This window comes from Tamandua tetradactyla, chromosome 10 (genome assembly GCF_023851605.1).
Source record: "Tamandua tetradactyla isolate mTamTet1 chromosome 10, mTamTet1.pri, whole genome shotgun sequence".
NCBI lineage: Eukaryota > Metazoa > Chordata > Mammalia > Pilosa > Myrmecophagidae > Tamandua > Tamandua tetradactyla.
Window position 1 is genome coordinate 108,448,535 of NC_135336.1, and position 19,973 is coordinate 108,468,507.

The following is a 19,973-nucleotide window of genomic DNA, read 5'->3' on the forward strand; positions in this document are numbered from 1 at the left end:
AGCAACATCCACCTCATTGTACAGCTCGCGGGTGACAGGTGCATTGTCAATGAGCAGTGATATTTAAAAGGGGTCTTTGTTTCGCAGTAATAGATTTTAAGGGGAGCTTAAAACAGTCAGTAAACCATGTTGTGAACAGATGTGCTGTCCTCCAAGCGTTGTTGTTCCATATATTGAGCACAGGCAGAGTCCATGTAGTGTAATCCTTAAGGGCTAGGATTTTCAGAGCGATAAATGAGCACTGGCTTCCACTTAAACTCACCTGCTGCATTAGCCCCTAACGAGAGAGTCAGCCTGTCCTTTGACTCCAGGCACTGACTTCTCCCAGGCTGTAAAAGTCCTAGATGGCATCTTCTTCCAATGGAAGGCTGTTTCTCCTACACTGAAAACCTGTTGTTTGGTGTAGCCACCTTTATCGATGACCTTAGCCAGGTCTTCTGGTCAACCTGCTGCAGCTTCTACAGCAGCACCTGCTGCCTCATCTCACACTTTGATGTCAGGGAGATGCTCGGCTTCTTTCCTTAAACCTCATGGACCAACCTCTTAGTGTCTTTTCTCCGGCAGCTTCCTCACCTCGCTCAGCCTTCGTGGAATTGAAGGGAGCTGGGCCCTGCTCTGGAGGAGCTTTTGGCTAAGGGGCTGTGGTATCTGGCTTGTTCTATCCAGACCACTAAAGCGCCCTCCAAAGCAGCAGTGTGTCCCACTGTCTCATCACTCCTGTGTTCCTGGAGTCGCACGTTACATTTCCCTCCAGGACTTTCCCTGTGTGTTCACAGCTTGGCCAGCAGCCCCAAGGCCGAGCTTCCCGCCTCTCTCAGCTGCTGGCGTGCCTTCCTCACCGAGCTTTATCTTTCCTAAGTTTTGATTTACGGCAAAAGACAAGCGACTCTTCCTTTCACTTGGGCACTCAGAGGCCACTGTAGGGTTATTAACTGGCCTGATTTCAACACTGTTGTGGCTCAGGGACCAGGGCGGCCAAGGGGAGTGTATGGGTCAGCTGGAGGTGGAGCAGCCACACACACACACGCATACACACGCACACACACGCACACACAGGCGTGCACCACGAAGCTCGCAGTCCATGTGGGTGTGGTCGGTGGCACCCCAAAACAATTACAATGGTGACGTCAGAGACCACAGATCACCAACACAAATATGATAACGGAAAAGTCTGAAACATTGAGAGAACCACCAAAATGCCACACAGACAGGAGGTGACCAATGGCCACAACAGACTTGCTCGGTGCAGGACTGGCACAGAGGTGAAAAACACAGCATCTGCGAGGGGCAGTGGACAGAGCAGAGCGCTGGTAGGGGAAGCTGCCTAGCACCGGCCTGGGGAAAGCCACCTAAGCAGAGACCCAAAACAGAGCTTGAAGCAGTGGACTCCTGAAAAGGGAGGCGCCTCACTGCAGAGACCCGGACAAGCACCGCGCCGTCCCCGCCCTGCCGCACCCGCCGGTGCTCACCAGGCAGCCGGCAAAGGCCTGGGCGTCGGCGTCCACCAGCGCGGTGAGCGCGCGCGAGGCGCGGTGTAGCGGTGGGAGCAGGCGCCGCATCGTCGCGTCCAGGGCTTCGAACTGGCGCCGCCCGTAGGTCATCAGGCCCACCATGGAGGCCAGCGCCGCGCCCTGGGCGAGAGGAGGGATGCGGGACCCACGCGGGGCCTCGGCCTGCCCGGGGCTGCGCGGTCCCCGGGCGCACCTCTGTCCCTGCGCTGCCGCTGGTGCGAGGTCCCGGCGCCGGGGTCCGAAGGCAGAGGGGTCTCCGCCTCGCGCCCCCGCCCCTGCCCGGCCCCGCACTCACCATAGCAGCGGTCGCCGCAGCCACCGAGCCGCCCCCCGGGGCCGCTGAGCGTGCGCCCACGTCGCCGATGAAGGCGCGCAGGGACTTGCTGACCAGGGGGCCTTCGGCGCTGCCGTCCTGGACCAGGTACCTGCGGGCAGGGCAGCGGGTCCCCGGCTCGTCCCGGCGGCCAGGGCTAGGGCCCCAGGCGGGCCCTGCGAGTCACACCCCCAGCCCCGTGTGCCCCTTCAAAGTAGGAAAGGGCCCCGCAAAGGCTGCTCCGGGCTCAGGGCTGGGCGGCTGGAGCGGGTTGTGGCCCTGGGCTGGGGGGCCAGCTGCAAGGCCATGCCTCCGGCTCCAGTCGCCCAGGCCCCAGCCCCCCGGTCCCCCCGGTCCCCAGCCCCCCAGCCCCCCAGCCCCCCGCTCCCCAGTCCCCAGCCCCCCAACCGCCCCTGCCGGGACCTTCCTCTTGACCCTGGCGCCCGGCTGCAAGGGTGGAGCTGCCCCCTCCTGGCTCCACTGCCCCCAGGCCCGCCCACAAGGCATCATCCCCATCTGCACGGCCGGCGGGGGTGGGGCGGGACGGGAAGGAAGTGGGGGCGGGGCGGGAGTGGAGTGGGGGCGGGGCGGGCGGGGCTCACTCGATGATCCGCTCCTTGGGGTTGAAGGGTGACAGGGAGTCCAGGCCCAGGCGGCTGACCACCTGCGGAGACCAGGGAGACAGCTCCTGTCGGGAGGCCCCGCACCTCTGCCCTGAACCCAGCCTTACGTGGCGTGGGCGGGCAGTGGTGGGCACCCAGCCCCCCTGTGACACCGGCCTGACCTCTGGCCCCACCTCCAAGCCGGAGCTCCTGGACGGCAGCAGAGCAGGGCCTCACCACACCTCCAGCAAACCCACCCCATGCCCCCCACGACGGGGAAGCTGACGGGGTGGGGGGGCACGTGCAGCCCTCACACCTGCGCCAAGAAGGCAGCACCTCTGCCCGCCCGGGGGATCCGCCCGGTCAGCCCCAGCCCTGCCTTTGCACAGGGTTTTACCCTCCAGCGTGAAGGTTTACTTCAGTCTAGGAACTGCCCTGACTCGCCTAAAAATAGAACTTACGTGAAGAAAAAAAAATAATGTTCCATTTAGTCAGAATAAAATCGTCAAAACCCCCATTTAATACTCAAATTCATCCCACCAAAACACCCAGCAATGCAGGCTGCCACCTGCACGGCCCAACGGGACGCAGTCAGCGCTGCTTGTGGGAGAAAACCAGCGGGGGAGAGGGCGAGAGCACACCTGCCCAGGGGCAAATTCCTTCCCACCCAGGAAGCTGGAGAAAGGCAGGCGGAATATTTTTTAAATCCATGGCTAAGTAGGCAGAAAATATAAGAAATCATTCAAGGCCAGAAAGGGCAGCGTGACTCCACAAAGAGCAGCTGCCCCGACAGCAGGGGACAGCTCCAGCTTTCAAAGAATGGGGGTCAGGTGGGGCACCCCCGAACGGTGATGGCCCCTGGCTGGGCTAGGACACCACCCACCAAAGAAGACAGCCGGACAGTTTCCGGTCTCCTGGGAAGTCCCCACCCTAATGGGGACTGGGCCAGAATTCTCTACCTGGTAATCCCAAAGTCCAAGCAGAGAACTGAGCTCACGGTAGCCCTGTGCTGGGGTGCCCCCGAGCCCCTAACAGAAGCAGATGCAGACGCTCCTTGGAAGAACAAACTTGAAACCCAGGTGTCCAAAAATCACGACAGATAGAGTCCAAAGAACACGCACGCACGATAATAGGCACCAGGAGAGAGCAGCGATCGGCAAGACCAGGCCCCCAAAACCACAGAGAGCAGGGCACCCCAATAAAGAACATCAACTGATATGTTAAAGAGAAGAGAGGATCAAACAGAATATGTAGATGTGGGAGAGTAGAAAACTCTTTCTTGCCGAGAGTGAATGTTAAACTTGTTTGGAATCTCAAGAGGAACAGGGTATTTACCGGCTCTTGCAGTTCCTCCTCGCTCCAGAAGGAAGTGTGGAGGCAAGGCTCCCAGAGCCCTGCGAGGGGCACCACCTTAGCCAGACCCCCAGGCCAACACGCGGGCATCGTGGGTCGCCTGACTTCCGTGCAGTCGTGGGAAAGCAGCCCTGCCCGTTAGCCCCGTTTAAGACAGGTCACAGTCAGTGAAGGGCAGGGCAGGCTGGGGGACTGTTCCAGATTAAAGCTGATATTAAGGGTACGACAACTACATGTGATGCCGTTCTGACTCGGTCCTGGACTGGAAGATAAAGAGCTATAAAGAAAATTACTGGAACAATGATGCAGTTTGAACATGGAATACGCATTAGATACTAGAATTGTATTACTAGATTTCCTGATATTTTGTCCTTATGGAAGAGAAGGTCATTATTCCTAAGAAATATACCTGAACAAATTGGGGACAAGGGGTCACAATTTGTCACCTTACTCTCAAATGGTCCAGAAAAAAACACATGACTCTGCATGAATGTAAAAGAGAGAAAGGTAAAGCAAATGAGGCAAAAAAAAAAAAAAAAAAAAGTGACCCTGGAGAAAGGGCATAAAAGAAGTTCTTTATGCTATTCTTGTGCCTTTTCTGTAAGTAGGAAATTATAATAAAAGAAGATATTACAACACAAAGTTTACTATCAGGAGGAGAACAGACGTATATAAAGTGTATCAGTGGCTTGGGGGCTTGAGCAAACCCTGTGAATATGGGGCAGAAATGGTAAAGAAAGAGACAACAGAGAAGACGGAAAATTCCACCGCAGTATCATTTCTGTCCCTAAAGTAAAGGACCACATAGCTGGGCCACAGACATAATAGAAACTACACAGGAATGGGGTCTGTGAAGCCCAGGAACACTATTCCAAGGAAAAATGACAGGGAATAGTAGCCAACACTAAGACTTACCTGGCAGAGTAACTAAATTTCAAGGATAAAGAAGGAATTCTTTACCATCAGAAAGAAAGAGAAGGTCATGGGGGTGGAAGGAGGTGGGGGTTGGGTGCAGTATGAGGCTGGCCTTTGACCTCTCCACCGTGACCTTCGATTCCAGAGGGTGCTGGGCCCTGTCTGTATGTCTCCAGGGAAGATGGTGTGACTGCAAGTTTGGCTGTCCGGCTGACTCACAGGAATAAAGACAGGGGAAGGTGCCAGAACCAGAGAACAGAGCCCCTTGAACTATTCCTTAAAACACTGCAGATGGTGAAATCCAGCCGGCAAAGAGACAAGCTGCCATGAGCAAACACAAGTGACGTCGACCTCACTCACAGAGCTAGGATTAAATAGCCATGGAAACTATGGAGTAAATTATTAAATTTGAAATGTAAAAATAATAGTATAATCATTTATATGTAGAGCAGAAATGGCAGCTGAAAGACAAGGGAACTAATTTTCACAGCTTCCTTCACCTGGAGTCAACAATATTGTTTAATGGTGATAAAGCAAGAGCCAAGTGATTAAATATACTATTAAAACTTAAAAAATTAGCCACCAAAAGAACCAAAAAAATATTATATCCAAAAAGAATCAGGATATGGAGAAAAAAAGAGAACTAGAGGGAAACTGTTATTTTCTTATTTTCATGGCAGGCCTCAGGATGGCTTGAAGCTGATTCCTGTTCTCTAAGGCTATAGACGTTACCCACAGAGCCTGGAAATAGCCTGGCTCTGTCCACGTAACCAAAGGAAACCACACCCACACCCACACACATCCAAAACAGAAAATAATGTTTAAAAAGACACAAGAGTTAAGCCCAAACATATCTGCTAAATCAGTAAAAACAAATGGGATAAACTCAGCTATCAAAAGACAGAGGCTTTCAGGAGAACTCAACCACGTGCTTATTGGATGAAATACACCTAAAAGGAAGTGGCCCAAAAGGCTGGTGAACAGCTGGACAGACGGCATCCATGAGAGTGGCCACAGCCAAGGCAGGAGCCTCAGGCCGAAATGGCAACTGTGGCAGGTGGGTTCGAGACAAGGGCCTTAAACGGGGACAGACCACGGTAGGAAAGACCCGTCATCGGCGCCACATCGTAAACAACCTGTCCCTGGAAGGGCGTGGGGGCAGCAGCAGCATGGGGCCATGGTGGACACGTAGACAGGACACTGTGTATGTGGGGGGGGCTGCAGGAACCGACAGAGTTGCACCTGGTGGCAGTGGGCGAAATGGCATGAAAAGGTCATTAAATCCCCTCAAATATGGCCAAAGCTGTATTCAAAGGAAATGCATAACTTTAAATGCAAAAATAACTGAATCAAAAGGTGAACTAAAATAATTAAGCGTCTACCCAGGAGGTGAGGAAATAAGGTCCAGGAAAACCAAAAGACGGGAGTAATACTATGGGTCAATGACACGGGGGAAGAAGGGGTTGGGGAGGATTTGGGTTTTTGTTTTTCTTTTTATTCTGTTTCTGGAGTAATGAAAATGTTCTAAAATTGAACATGGGGACATACACACAACTGTGTGATGATACTGTGAGCCAGCAGTTACACACTCTGGATGGCTTGTGTGCTGTGTGAACACATCTCAATAAAACTGCTTTAAAACAAAAACAGAAAGTAAAAAGTAGAAAACATACGAACACATTTGATAACTAAATCCATTAACTTAATATTTTAAACACCCATAAAAATAGACCAAAAATAAGCGTAGACTGCTGCCAAAAAACAAAGAAGACAAAATCAGAAATCTAAGAGAAACAGCTACTGATGAAGAGGAAAACCAAAGAACCAAAAAACTTATGAAAATACATTCAAAACTTGCGATGAAGAGGATGCTTTTTAGAACAATACAAATCATTAAAATTGGCTTCAGAAAACATAGGACATAATCATGGGGAAAATTGTCAAAAAGATAAACATGCAACACTAGGCCAAATAGTTTCACAGGTGAAATCTTTCAAATATTTAAAATATTTTCAATTATAGAAAAGCAAAGACATCTTCCAAATTCTTTTTAAGAAGCCAATACAATACCGATTTTAAATTTCCCTTAAAATAGCAGAAAAAGTGAAGTATTATAACTCAGTCTCATAATTAATATCAGTAACAATTATCCTCTAAAAGCACATTAGCAAGAATCCAATAACACATTAAAACAGGAATCCAGGGAAGACTGTGGGAAGCAGGCAGCATAGGCCGCCCCAGGGTTCTGCCCCCACCAAACCACTGCTGGACGGCAGGGAGTGTCCGCACCAGTTGTCTGGAGCCCTGGAGTCCAGGGGACGCTGTGAGCAGGAGCAGGTGCTGGCCACCTGGTGACCACCTGCCCCTCTTCAGCCTCAGGCAGACGCCGTGGGGGGCTGCAGCCCAGCTCCTGGTGAAGCGAGTGGGGGCCAGGGCAGCTGTGCAGCCCGAGTCCTCTAAAATGCCAGGCGTGGGTCTGTTTGGTGATCCCCCCTTCGGGTCAGCCACTTCAGGGCTCGGGGGGTCAGCCCTGAGGGCCGCTACTGTTCCAGTCCCCTCAGGGAAAAGTAGCAGAGGAGTCTCAAACAGGCAGTACTTTTTTTTTCCTCCTCTTGACACTTTTTATTCCCCATGTGGGAGCAGATATAGTTTGGAAGAGTCACAAATTGGTATCTCCAACCATCAACTACAACAAAATCTTGCAATCTCAGAGGAGTGGGAGCACTAGAATTCCAGAGATACAACAACAAAATACTCAGAATGTCCAGTTCTCAACGACAGAAAAATACAAAATACAGAGAAACAGGAAAATATGGCCCATTTCACAGGGGAAAAAAAGAATTGGCCAGAAGCCATTCCTGAGGAAAGTTCATACATTGGCACTTCTCGTCAAAGATCTTAAATCAACCATCTTAAATATGTCCAATGAATTAAAATAATCCATATACAAAGAACTAAAAGAAATTAGGAAGGTTATGTCTGAACAATATTAGGAAGTGGAAATTATAGAGAGGAACCCAACAAAAAATTGGGAGATTCAAAGTATAGTGTAGGGAGTAAAAAGAAAAAAATAATGAAGGAGATGAATCGAGGTGGAGGACCTTTGGGCACCATCGAAAATGTGCTTCGCTGGAGCCCCTAAAGGACGGGAGTGGGGGCAGAAAAAGTATTTGAAGAAATAGTGCTGAAAACTTCACCAAGCTGATGAAATATATGCACATACACATCCAAGGTACTCAATGAACTCCAAGCAGGACAGACTCTAAGAGGCCTACACCAAGGTACATTAGAGTGAAATTGTCAAAATCCAAGCACAAGAGAGGATTTTGAAAACAGCAAGAGAGAACTGACTTGTCACACACAAGGGATCTCCAATAAGATTGCTCCCTGGAAACAATGGAGGTCAGAAGGTAGTGGGATGGCATGTTTAAGTCCTTAGAGAAAAAAACTGTCAAGCAAGAATTCTGTGTATGACAAAATTATCTTTCAAAAATGAAGGAATGTGTTTATGTGCCAAGTTGGCTTAGAGAGAGAGGTCACATCTGAGCAACAAAAGAAGTTCTCTGGTGGTGACTCTTAGGCGTAATTATCAGTAGGCTTAGCTTCTCCTTTGTAGGAATAAGCTTGAACAAGGAGTGAGATCTTGTTGGTTTGTCTAGGTTAATGTTGCCCTGATATATCCCAGAGTAATTTGGGCAGAGAATAAAAAAGTATTTGCAGAGTCCCCTTGGGGGACTGAGAAGAAAGAGGAAATATTCAACTTCCCCATCTGGGGAATTCCTGATATTCTCACAAGCAGTGTGATGACCAATTCAATACACTGAGCCCTCGATCTTGGGGTTCACCCCTATGAACCTTATTCCTGCAAAGAAGAGGCTAAGCCTACTTATAATTATGCCAAAGAGTCACCCCCAGAGAACCTCTTTTGTTGCTCAGATGTGGCCTCTCTCTCTAAGCCAGCTCGGCAGGTGAGCTGACTGCCCTCCTCTCCTACATGAGACATGACTACCAGGGGTATAAATCTACCTGGCAATGTGGGACAGGACTCCCAGGGATGAGCCAGGTCCCAGCTATGAAAATGGGATATTCTCACGGAAAACAATGAAATATGACTCCCACCACACAGCACACATACCCCCACCTCCTAAAAAACATGAAGGAGGAATTAAGACATTTAAAAGCCAAAAGAGTTCATTAACAGATGGCATGTCCTACAATTAATTCTAAAGGGAATCCTTCAGACAGAAACAAAAATACATGAGGCAGTAACTTGAAACCATAAGAAAAAATAAATAATATTGGTCAAGGTAACTACACAGGTAAATATAAAATCCTGAATTATTATGTTTTGGATTTGTAACCCTACCCCATAAGATTTCATAGGCAAATGTGTAAAATAACATTATAAGTCTAGGCTAATAGGCATATAATGTATAAAGATGAGACAATAACAATATAATGAGGGAGGGACAGAGAAATGCAGGAGAAGAAAGTTTGTGCACTACTGAAACTAGGTTGCTACTTATTTAACTTGGCTGTTCTTAGTTTAAGATGTTCATTGTATTATGAAGGTAACCACTAAGAAAATAACTTAAAAATAAAGACAATAGGAAAAAATGATGGCATCAAACAGCCCACTATAAAAAAGCAACAAAATTCAAAAAAAAGAAAAGCAGAATGGAGTATTTGAGGAAGAAAGAAACATACAGATACATGAAGAAAACAAATAGATAAATGGCAGGAATAAACTCTTACTTCTCAATTATTACATTAAATGTCAATGGATTAAACACCCTTACCAAAAAGCTGAGATTGGCAGGTTGGATGAAAAAGCCTGTTTCATATATATGTCGCCTACAAGAGACTTACTATAGGTATGAAGACACAAAGAAGTTGAAAGTAAAAGGGTGGAAAAAGATATTCCATGCAGACAGTAATCAAAAGAGAGGTAGAATGGCCATGTTATTATCAGACAAGATAAACTTTAAGTCAAAAAATATTACAAGAGTCAAAGAATGATATGACATATTGATAAAGGGTTCAATCCAACAAGAAGATAGAATGATTATAGATATATATGCACCTTACAACAGAGCCCCAAAATATATGAAGCAAATATTGACAGAATTGAAGGAAGAAATACATCATTCTACCCTAAAAGTTGGAAACTTCAATACACAACTTTCCATAACTGATAGAACATCTAAGCAGATCAATAAGGAAACAGAGGACTTGAACAGCACTATTAACTAATTAGACCTAATCAATACATATAAAACATTCTACCTAACAACAGCAGAATACACATTTCCAGGACAGAACATGTTAGGCTACAAAACAAATCTCAATAAATTTACAAATTTTGCAATTATAAACTGTCTTCTTGGATTATAAAAGAATAAAGTTAGAAATCAGTAACAGAAGTAAAACTGAACATTTTACAAATACGTAGAAAGTAAACAACGTACTCTTAAACAACCAATGGATTAAAAAGGAAATAACAAGGAATATTTTAAAACATCATCAGATGAATGAAAAGAAAACACAACATACCAAAACTTATGGGACGAGAGGATGCAAATAAACAAAATCAGAAATGAGAAGGAGTGCATTACAACAGACCCTGAAGAAACAAAAGAAATCATAAGAGGATACTATGAACAACTATATGCCAACAAACTAGACAACTAGAAAAAATGGACAAATTCCTGGAAACACACAAACAAGCTGCACTGACTCAGGAAGAAATAGAAGATCTCAACAAACCAGTCACAAGTAAAGAGATTCAATCAGCCATGGAAAATCGTACTACAAAGAAAAGCCTAGGGCCAGATGGCTTCACAGGGGAATTTAATCAAACATTCCAAAAAGAACTAACACCAGTGCCACTCAAACTTTTCCAAAAAATTGAGGAAAAAGGGACTCTACCTAACTCATTTTATGAAGCTAATATCATTTTAATACTAAAACTGAGTAAAGATGCTATGAGGAAGGAAAACTATAGGACAATATCCCTAATGAACATAGATGCAAAAATTCTCAATAAAATATTAGCAAATCGAATCCAGCAACACATGAAAAGAATTATACACCATGACCAAGTGGGGTTTATACCAAGAATGCAAGGATGGTTCAACACAAGAAAATCAGTTAATGTAATACAGCACATTAACAAATCAAAAAGGAAAAATCACATGATCACCTCAATTGATGCTTAAAAAGCATTCAACAAAATTCAGCATCCTTTTCTGATAAAAACACTCCAAAAGATAGGAATCAAAGGTAACTTCCTCAATATGATAAAGGGAATATATGAAAAACTGATAGCCAGCATCATACTCAATGGAGAGAGACTGAAAGTTTTCCACCTAAGATCAGGAATAAGACAAGGATGCCCACTGTCATCACTATTATTCAACATTGTGCTAGAAGTTCTAGCTAGAGCAATCAGGCAGGACAAAGAAATAAAAGGCATCCAAATTGGAAAGGAAGAAGTAAAACTCTCATTATTTGCAGATGATATGATACTATACTTGGAAGATCTGAGAAATCTATAGCAAAGTTACTTGAGCTAATAAACAAATTCAGCAAGTACCAGGGTATGAAATTAATGTGCAAAATCAGTAACATTTCTATACACAAGCAATGGCCTAGCTGAGGAGTCAGTTAAGGAAAAAGTTCTATTCAAAATAGCAACTAAAAGAATCAAGTACTTAGGAATGAACTTAACTAGGGATGTAAAGGACTTGTACACAGAAAACTACATAGCATTGCTAAAAGAAACCAAAGGAGATCTAAAGGGGTGGAAAGACATTCCCTGCACATGGACAGGAAGGCTAAATATAGTTAAGATGTCAATTCTACCCAACTTGGTCTACAGATTCAACACAGTACCAATCAAAGTTCCAACAACATACTTTGAAGATTTGGAAAAGCTAACTACCAAATTCATCTGGAAGGGAAAAATAGACCCCAAGTAGCTAAAAGCATCCTAAAAAAAGAACGAAGTGGGAGGATTAACATTCCCTGACTTTAAACCTATTATAAAGCCACAGTGGTCAAAACAGCATGGTACTAGTACAAAGATAGAAGCAATGACCAATGGAATTGAACTGAGAGTTCAGAAATACACCACCAAATCTATGGTCAACTGAGTTTTGACACGGCTCCCAAATCCTCTGAACTGGGACAAAATGGTCTTTTCAATAATTAGGCATGGAAGAACTGGATATCAATAGCCAAGAGAATGAAAGAGGACCCCTATCTTACCCCCTACACAAAAATTAACTCAAAGTGGATCAAACACCTAAACTAGCACCATAAAGCTTCTAGAAGAAAATGTAGGGAAACATCTTCAAGACCTGTTAATAGGACGTAGCTTCCTAAACTTTACACCCAAAGCACAAGCAACAAAAGAAAAAATAGATAAATGGGAACTCCTCAAAATCAAATGCTTCTGCACCTCAAAAGACTTTGTCAAAAAGGTGAAGAGGCAGCCAATTCAATGGGGGGAAATATTTGGAAATCACATATCAGACAAAGGTTTTATTTCCTGTATATACAAAGAAATCATACAACTCAACAACAAAAGAACAAACAACCCAATTATAAAATGGGCTAAAGATATGAATAGGCATTTTTCTGAAGACCAAATGCAGATGGCTCAAAAGTACATGATGAGATGCTCATTTTCATTGGCTATAAGGGAAATGCAGATCAAGACTACAATGAGATACCACCCCACACCTTTAAGAATGGCTGCCATTGAACAAACAGAAAACTATAAATGTTGGAGGGGATGTGGAGAAACTGGACACTTATGCACTGGCGGGAATGTATAACAGTGCAGCTACTGTGGAAGATTGTTTGGTGGTTCCTTAAGAAACTAAATATCAAGTTGCCCTATGACCCAGCAATAGCAGTACTAGGTATACACCCAGAAGAGCTGAAAGCAACGACACAAACAGACATTTTCACACCGATGTTCATAGCAGCATTATTCACAATCGCCAAAAGATGGAAACAAGTCAAATACCCATCAACAGATGAGTGGATCAACAAAATGTGGTATATACATATGATGAAACATTATGCAGCAATAAGACAAAATGATGTCCTGAAGCACATGACAAGATGGATGAGCCTTGAGGACATAATGCTGAGTGAAATTAGCCAACACAAAAGGAGAGATACTGTATGATTCCACTTTTATGACCAGCATAAAGGTATAATCAGAGGCTTATAATACAGAATATAGGGGACTTAGAGATACATGGAAGTTAGAGATGGGTGAACTGTTAGCTAATGTGGTTGAACTATATAACATATGAATATGAATGCTGAATCATTACACTGATAACTCTTTTAGTCTCCAATATTTTAGAGCAGCTAGAAGTAAAAACCTAAAATTGTGGAATTGTAACCCATGTCAAACTCTGAAATAAGTACGACAACTAATTGTGGTGTGTGCTTTGAAATGTAGAGCTTTTTTGTATATGTGTTATTTTTTGCAAAAGCAAAAGAAGGAAAAAAAAGTAGATTGTGACAATAAAAAAATATTTAAACCTTTTAGCATCTTATATTCTGGAGCAGCTAGAAGAAAAAAATCTGAGAGAATTGTATGGTAGCCCATGACAAACTCTGGGATCTGTCCTGTAACCATTTGTTGAAGAGGGCTTTGAGAACTATTGCTTTTTTTTTCTTTGCTTTGTATATATGTTATACTATACAATTTAAAAAGTTAAAAAAAAACTTATGGAATGCAGTGAAAACAGTGCTTAGAGGAAATTTTATAGTACAAAATGCCTATCTTAAATAGCAATAAAGAACACAAATCAGTAACCAAACTTCATACCTAAAGAAACTAAGACAAGAAGAGCAAATTAAACCCAAAGTTACTGGCATAAAAGAAATAGTAAAGACTAGAGCAGAGATAAGTGAAGTAGAGAATAAAGAGCAATAGAGAGAACCACCAAAACCAAAAGTTGGTTTCTTAAAAGATCACTAAAATTGACAAAGAACGAAGGTGAACCTGCCTCTCACCAGATGCAAAAGTTAATTCAAAATGGAACAATGGCCTAAATATAAGAGCTAATATTATAAAACTCTTATAAGAAAGCATAGGGAGATATCTTCAGGATCTTTAATAGGCAATGGACTTTTAAATTTTACACAAAAAGCACAAGAAACAAGAGAACAAATAGATAAATGGGACTTCATCAAAATTAAAAACTTTTGTGCATCAAAGGACGAAAAAGTGAAAAGGCAGAAGGGGAGAATATATTTTGAACCATGTATCTGATAAGAATTTAATATCTGTATTATATGAAGAACTCCTACAACTCAACAAAGAGACAAAAACACAATTAAAAGATGGGCCAAGGATTAGAATAGACAGTTTACGAAAGATGGTATTCGAATGGCCAATAAGTATACGAAAAGATGTTCAATATCATTAGCCGTTAGAGAAGTGCAGATGAAAACAACACGTAGGCACTCCTTTACCTCCCTGCACGGCTAGTACCTGACTAGCAAGGGTAGCGAGGACGTGGAGAAACAGGTGCCCTTTGCACTGCCGGCAAGGTAAAACGCTGCAGCCATTGTGGGAAAGTTTGGCAGTTCCTCTGAAAGTAAGTGTAGAATTACCATATGACCCAGGTATATTCCCGAAAGAACAGAAAGCTGGGACTTGGGCAGGTGTTTGCACGCCAGTGTTCATCGCAGCATTATTCACAATAGCCAAAAGGTGGAAGCAACTCAAGTGCCCGTCAACAGATGACTGAAAAGCGAAACGTAGAGTATCCATCCAATGGAATACTGATCCCCTGTGAAAAGCGGTGACGTGCCGGCACGTACTTCAGTCCAGATGGCATCTTGTTGAGTGAAATAAGCCAGAAACAAACAGAAAAATATGGTATGATTTCTCTTATATGAAATACTTCGGCTAAACAAATTCACAGAGGCCGAAAGCAGAGCAGTGGCTTCCGGGTGGCAGGGGCGGGGGTGCTGCTGGGTGGGTGCGAGTTTTGGTCTGGTGCGGTGGAGACAGCCTGGAGGCACGTGCTGGAGAAGTTACACGGCGCTGCCGGCGCCGTTACTGTGGAAGGATGGTCCACTCAAAATGGTTAAAATGATTTTTACGTTATGGAAATATTACCACAGTCCGAAAGAAGAAAACAAAACGTGAAAACTAAAACAGCAATCCACCATGAGTAGGTGAGTTCACCCAGGAACAAGAGAAGATTTGGAAATCTCGCCATTTAGTTCACCTGAGTAATCATGCCTATCTCTATAAATGCCAAAAGAACATCCGGCAAAAGTCAGTATCAATTGCTGATTTTAAAAAGCAACCTGTAGAAGAGACAGAGAGGAAACCGTCCACATTGAAATAGGTATCTGAAGTCAAAAGCCAAAACCCTGCTTGATGCTGAAACCCAGAAGTCTTCCAATTAAAGCCCGCAACCACTGCTGTTTAAAACCATTCTAGAAATAGTCCGCATTAGATGAAAGAAAGGCCCACAGAATGAACAAGGAGAGGCAAACATCAGCATTTGCAGATGATACAATTGTGCCCCAGGAAAACCCATAGGAATAAACAGGAAAACAGGAAACCTTAAGAAACCTGGTACAAAGGTGGCTACAAAATTAGCATAAAAGTAATGGTTTCTTTTTATAGTTAATAATGGCCACAAAAATTTCAATGAAAGCAAATATTCAGTTTGTAAAGTCATAAAAAAAAATCAGTACTGTTGGGGATTGAATCACGTCCCCCATGAGGCCATGTCCTGGCATGTTCCAGGCCGTGGGTGTGAGCCCAGCTGTGAACCCAAGCTTTGAAGATGTCAGAACTAAGAGGTGCCCACACAGAACGCCGGCTGGCCTCAACCCTAAGGCTGAAGTTCTTAGGAGCAAAGGAACTGGACACAAAAGAGGAGCCACAGAGAGAAGCCAGAAGCCAGAAGTCAGTGGAACCTGGAAGGAAAAGGAGTGGACACCACCACGTGAACGAAAAGCCAAGGAACCCCAAGAACCACGGCCAGCCAGTCCCAGAAAACCGGTCTTCAGAGGCCTTGGCTTCGGACATCACCTAGCCTAAAAACTGTGAGCTAGCGAAGTCCCATTATTTAAACAAATCCATTGTATAGTGTTTGTTTTAGCAACTAGGAAATGAAAATAAATACCAAAGAATAAACCTAAAAAAACTGTAAACTCCATGAGAAGAAACTTTAAACTAAATAAAGGGATGCACTTTGTTCTCAACCAGAAAGACTCAATGGTGTGATCATGCCAATGATCCCTAAATAGTGTATATACTGAACGTGACCCCAGTTTAAATGCTAGTAGGATTTGTTTGGAACTTGACAAAATGACATTGAAGTTCATATAGAAAAGTAAACGTGCAGGAATATCTAAGACTAAGGTGTAAAGTTTCTAAGTATATTGTTTGTTTTCTTAAATAAAAAATATCTATATATATATTCTATATATATATATATAACTATCCAGCTCCAAATGCCAGCAGTGCCAAGGCTGAGAAGCCCCAGCTTCAACCGATTTCTTAAGTTCCCAATATCCCCAGTGGCCCCGAGCCCCTGACCATGGCTGCCCAGGGCAGAGCTGACACCCAGCATCTCCTCTGCTTCTTGCCCCATGTCCTTTCTGCCCCTCCCATACTCCACCCCACAACGTGTACTTTCCGCCACCCCAAGTGACTGGGTGCCCCAAGGCGTCTGCAAAGTTCCTCCTTCAGAAGTGGGTCTTCTTTCCAAGCTGCCGGTGAATCACTTTCTCCCCATTTGGAAAATCTGGGAACATTGTGCTGAGTTAAATCAATGCAACACACAAGGACAAATAGCGTATGACTCCATCTATGCCAGAGATCTAGAATGGGCAAATTCACAGAGACAGAAAGTTGATCGCAGGTTTCCAGGGGGCGGGGAAAAAGGAGGAGTGGGGGATAGTGCTTAGTGGAGACAGAGTTTCTATTTGGGGAGATGAGAAAATTTTGGTAATGGATGATGGTGATGGTAGCTCAACACTGTAAATGTAATTAATGCCATCGAATATATACTTAAAAGTGGCTAAAATGGCAAATTTTATAATATATGTATATGCTATCACAATAAACATGAGTTTTCAAAACCCTTTTTTTAAAAAAAAGAATGTCTAAGAATATTCTTGGAAATAGAAAAATAATGAAGAGGAACTAGCCCTACCAAATGAAGCCACAAAAAGTAAAATAGTTTGGTAGAAACTAAAAAGAAAGAAACAGTAACGGAAAAGCAGAGCAAGTTCAGAAATAACCCCAAATACAAATGCCATTTAGCCTGTGAGAAAGGTGGTGCTGTCAACAACTGGTCAGCCATTTGGGAAAAATAAAAAATGAAGCCAGACCCCCACCTCACTCTGCTACAACGTGGCTTCTAGCCATGTGAAGCAGTCCAACGTGAACACGAGTCACGGGATCCCATCATCAAGATGGCAGACTGAGGAGCTTCAGGGCTCTGTCCTTGCACAGAAACTTTAAGCAACAAGCAAGAGCTGGCAGAAACATCGTCAAAGCCCCAGAAACAGCTGAAGGGTTGCAGTCACAGGGCAAGTGCAAGTCAGCTTAAAAGTGGCCAGATCTCGTGTGGCCCTGGCTGCCCCCTCCCCAGCCCCTCCATGGCTCAGCATGAGCAGGTTCCTGGCCCTGGGGGGAGCAGCGTAGCCTTCTGCACATCCTGGGGAGCGTGCAAGTCTGGCTGGCGGTCGCCTGAAGGACTGGAGCAGGGTCCTTGTCAGAGGCTCACCTTTCCAGAACTTGCCTGGTGTGTGGAGACAGCTCACCGAGCTCCCCTTTGGAAGTGGAAGGGCAGGGGGCCGCTGGCTATGGGGTGGGGAGGGACCTGTTTCCTAGGGAAGAGGGGAAGAGAGCTGTGTAAAGAGGGGACTCCTAGGGACACGCCTGCCTACCCAGGACAAGACACGTGCGCAGAAAACATCAGGAAGGCTCCTGTGCTTGTGCCTTGTACTAGTTTCTAAATGTGAACAGCTGAGTTCTGAGAGAAAGCGCACAGACCAATCTGCAAAGAATGGAAAAAGTGTTTCTTTTTCTTTCCTTCTTTTTTAAACTCAAGGAAAGCTCTGTCATAGTACTAGCAGAAGACAAGCTTCAGAAACAGATGACTCAGTTTCTGCATTTCAGAGATAGCACATTAAAAATACCAGAACGTCCAGGTTGAAACAAAAGATTGCAAAATATACAGAGAAACAAGAAATGATACTTTCTGCCATGGAACGGGATAAAGAATAAAAAAAAAAAAATTAATGAGAAAGACCATAGCTTGGACATACCTGTGGTAGTTAGATTCAGTTGTCAACTTGGCCAGGTGAAGGCACCTAGTTTTGTTGCTATGGCCATGAGCCAATGGTATGTGAACCTAATCTGTTACTGATTTACATCTGCAGTGGGCTAGGAGGTATGCCTGCTGCAATGAATGACGTTTGACTTAATTGGCTGGTGCTTAAATGAGAGAGCACAAGGTAGCACAGCCCAAGCAGCTCAGCACACCTCATCTCAGCACTCACAGCTCAGCCCAGGCCTTTGGAGATGCAGAAAGGAATCACCCTAGGAAAAGCTGTTGGAACCCGGAGGCCTGGAGAGAAGGCCAGTAGAGACCATCCTGTGCCTTCCCATGTAAGAAAGAACCTCAGATGAAAGTTAGCTGCCTTTCCTCTGAAGAACTAATGAAATAAATCCCCCTTTAGTAAAAGCCAATCCATCTCTGGTGTGTTGCATTCCAGCAGCTAGCAAACTAGAACAATACCAAAGACTTTTTAAAAATGGTCCTAAATATGTTCAAATACCTAAAAGAAAACATAGGCAAAGAATAAAGGAAATCAAGAAAATAATAGATGAACACAAACAAAACACCAATAGAGATGGAAATTATGAAAAAGAGCCAAAGAGAGCTGAAGACCATGGTAACAGAAATTAAAAATTCCCTAGAGGAGTTCAGCAGCAGATTGGAGCTGGCAAAAGAAAGAATCAGTAAATTTGAAGACAAGACAATTTAAATCATTCAGTCTAAGGAGCAGAAGGAAGAAATAATGAGAAAAATTAGCAGAGCCCACAATACCTGTACATCAGTGTACAATATACACATAGGGAGTCTTAGAAGGAGCAGAAAGAATAGTCAAAGAAATAATGGCTGAAAACTTCCCAAGACATAAATATAAACATCCCAGAAACTCAACGGATTTCAAACAGGATAAACCCAAATAAATCCACACCAAGGCATGTCATAATCAAACCATCAAATGCCAAAGATAAAGAGAGGATTCTGGAAGCTGCCAGAGAGAAGCCATGTGCCATGTACAAGGGAGCCTCGAGAAGACTAAGTCCCGGCTCCTCACCAGAAATCATGGAGGTAAGAAGGCAGCGAATGACGTAAGTGCTGAAAGCCAAAAACTGCCAACCATGAATTCTATAATCAACAAAAATGTTTTTTAAAAATTAGGGAGAAAAATAGATTAATGGGAAATCCTCAAAATTAAACACTTTTGTGCATCAAAGAACTTTGTCAAGAAAGTAAAAGGCAGCCTACACAATGGGAGTCAATATTTGGAAATGATATATCAGATAAGGGTCTAGTATCCAGAATATATAGAGAGATTGTTCAACTCAACAACAAAAAGACAAACAACCCAAATGAAAAATAGGCAAAAGACATGAACAGACACTTCTCAGAAGAGGAAACACAAATTGCTAAAAGGCACGTGTAAAGATGCTCAACTTCCCTGGCTATTAGGGAAATGCAAATCAAAACCACAATGAGATATCAACTCACACCCACTGGAATGGCCATTATCATAGAAACAACAAGTGTTGTTGAGGATGGTGGAGAAAGAGCACACTTATCCACTGTCGGTGGGAAGGTAAATTGATACAACTGCTCTGAAAGGGAGTTTGTTGGTTCCTCAGGAAGCTAAGTATAGAACTGCCATATGACCCAGCAATACCATTGCTAGGTATCTACTCAGAGGGCATAAGGGCAAGGACACAAACGGACATTTGCACACCAGTGTTTATAGCAGCATTATTTGCGATTGCCAAGAGATGGAAACAGCCCAAATGTCCATCAATATGAGTGACCAAACAAGCTGTGGTATATACATATGATAGAATATTACACAGCTGTAAGACCAAATAAAGTTATGAAGCATGTAACAATATGGATGTACCTTGAGGACATTATGCTGAGTGAGATTAGCCAGCGACAAAAAGAGAAATACTGT

The 19,973-nt window shown here is 44.0% G+C and overlaps 1 protein-coding gene across 1 annotated transcript in view; it reads right to left on the reverse strand.

Moving 5' to 3' along the window:
• FTCD (formimidoyltransferase cyclodeaminase) overlaps nt 1-19,973 on the reverse strand; it is a 56,172-nt gene that overhangs the window by 15,234 nt on the left and 20,965 nt on the right. The window contains exons 9-11 of the mRNA XM_077119248.1: nt 2,427-2,488; nt 1,807-1,936; nt 1,470-1,631 (exon numbers count right to left, since the gene is read on the reverse strand). Coding sequence (XP_076975363.1) covers nt 1,470-1,631; nt 1,807-1,936; nt 2,427-2,488 — 354 coding nt within the window. The remainder of the gene's footprint in view (nt 1-1,469; nt 1,632-1,806; nt 1,937-2,426; nt 2,489-19,973) is intronic.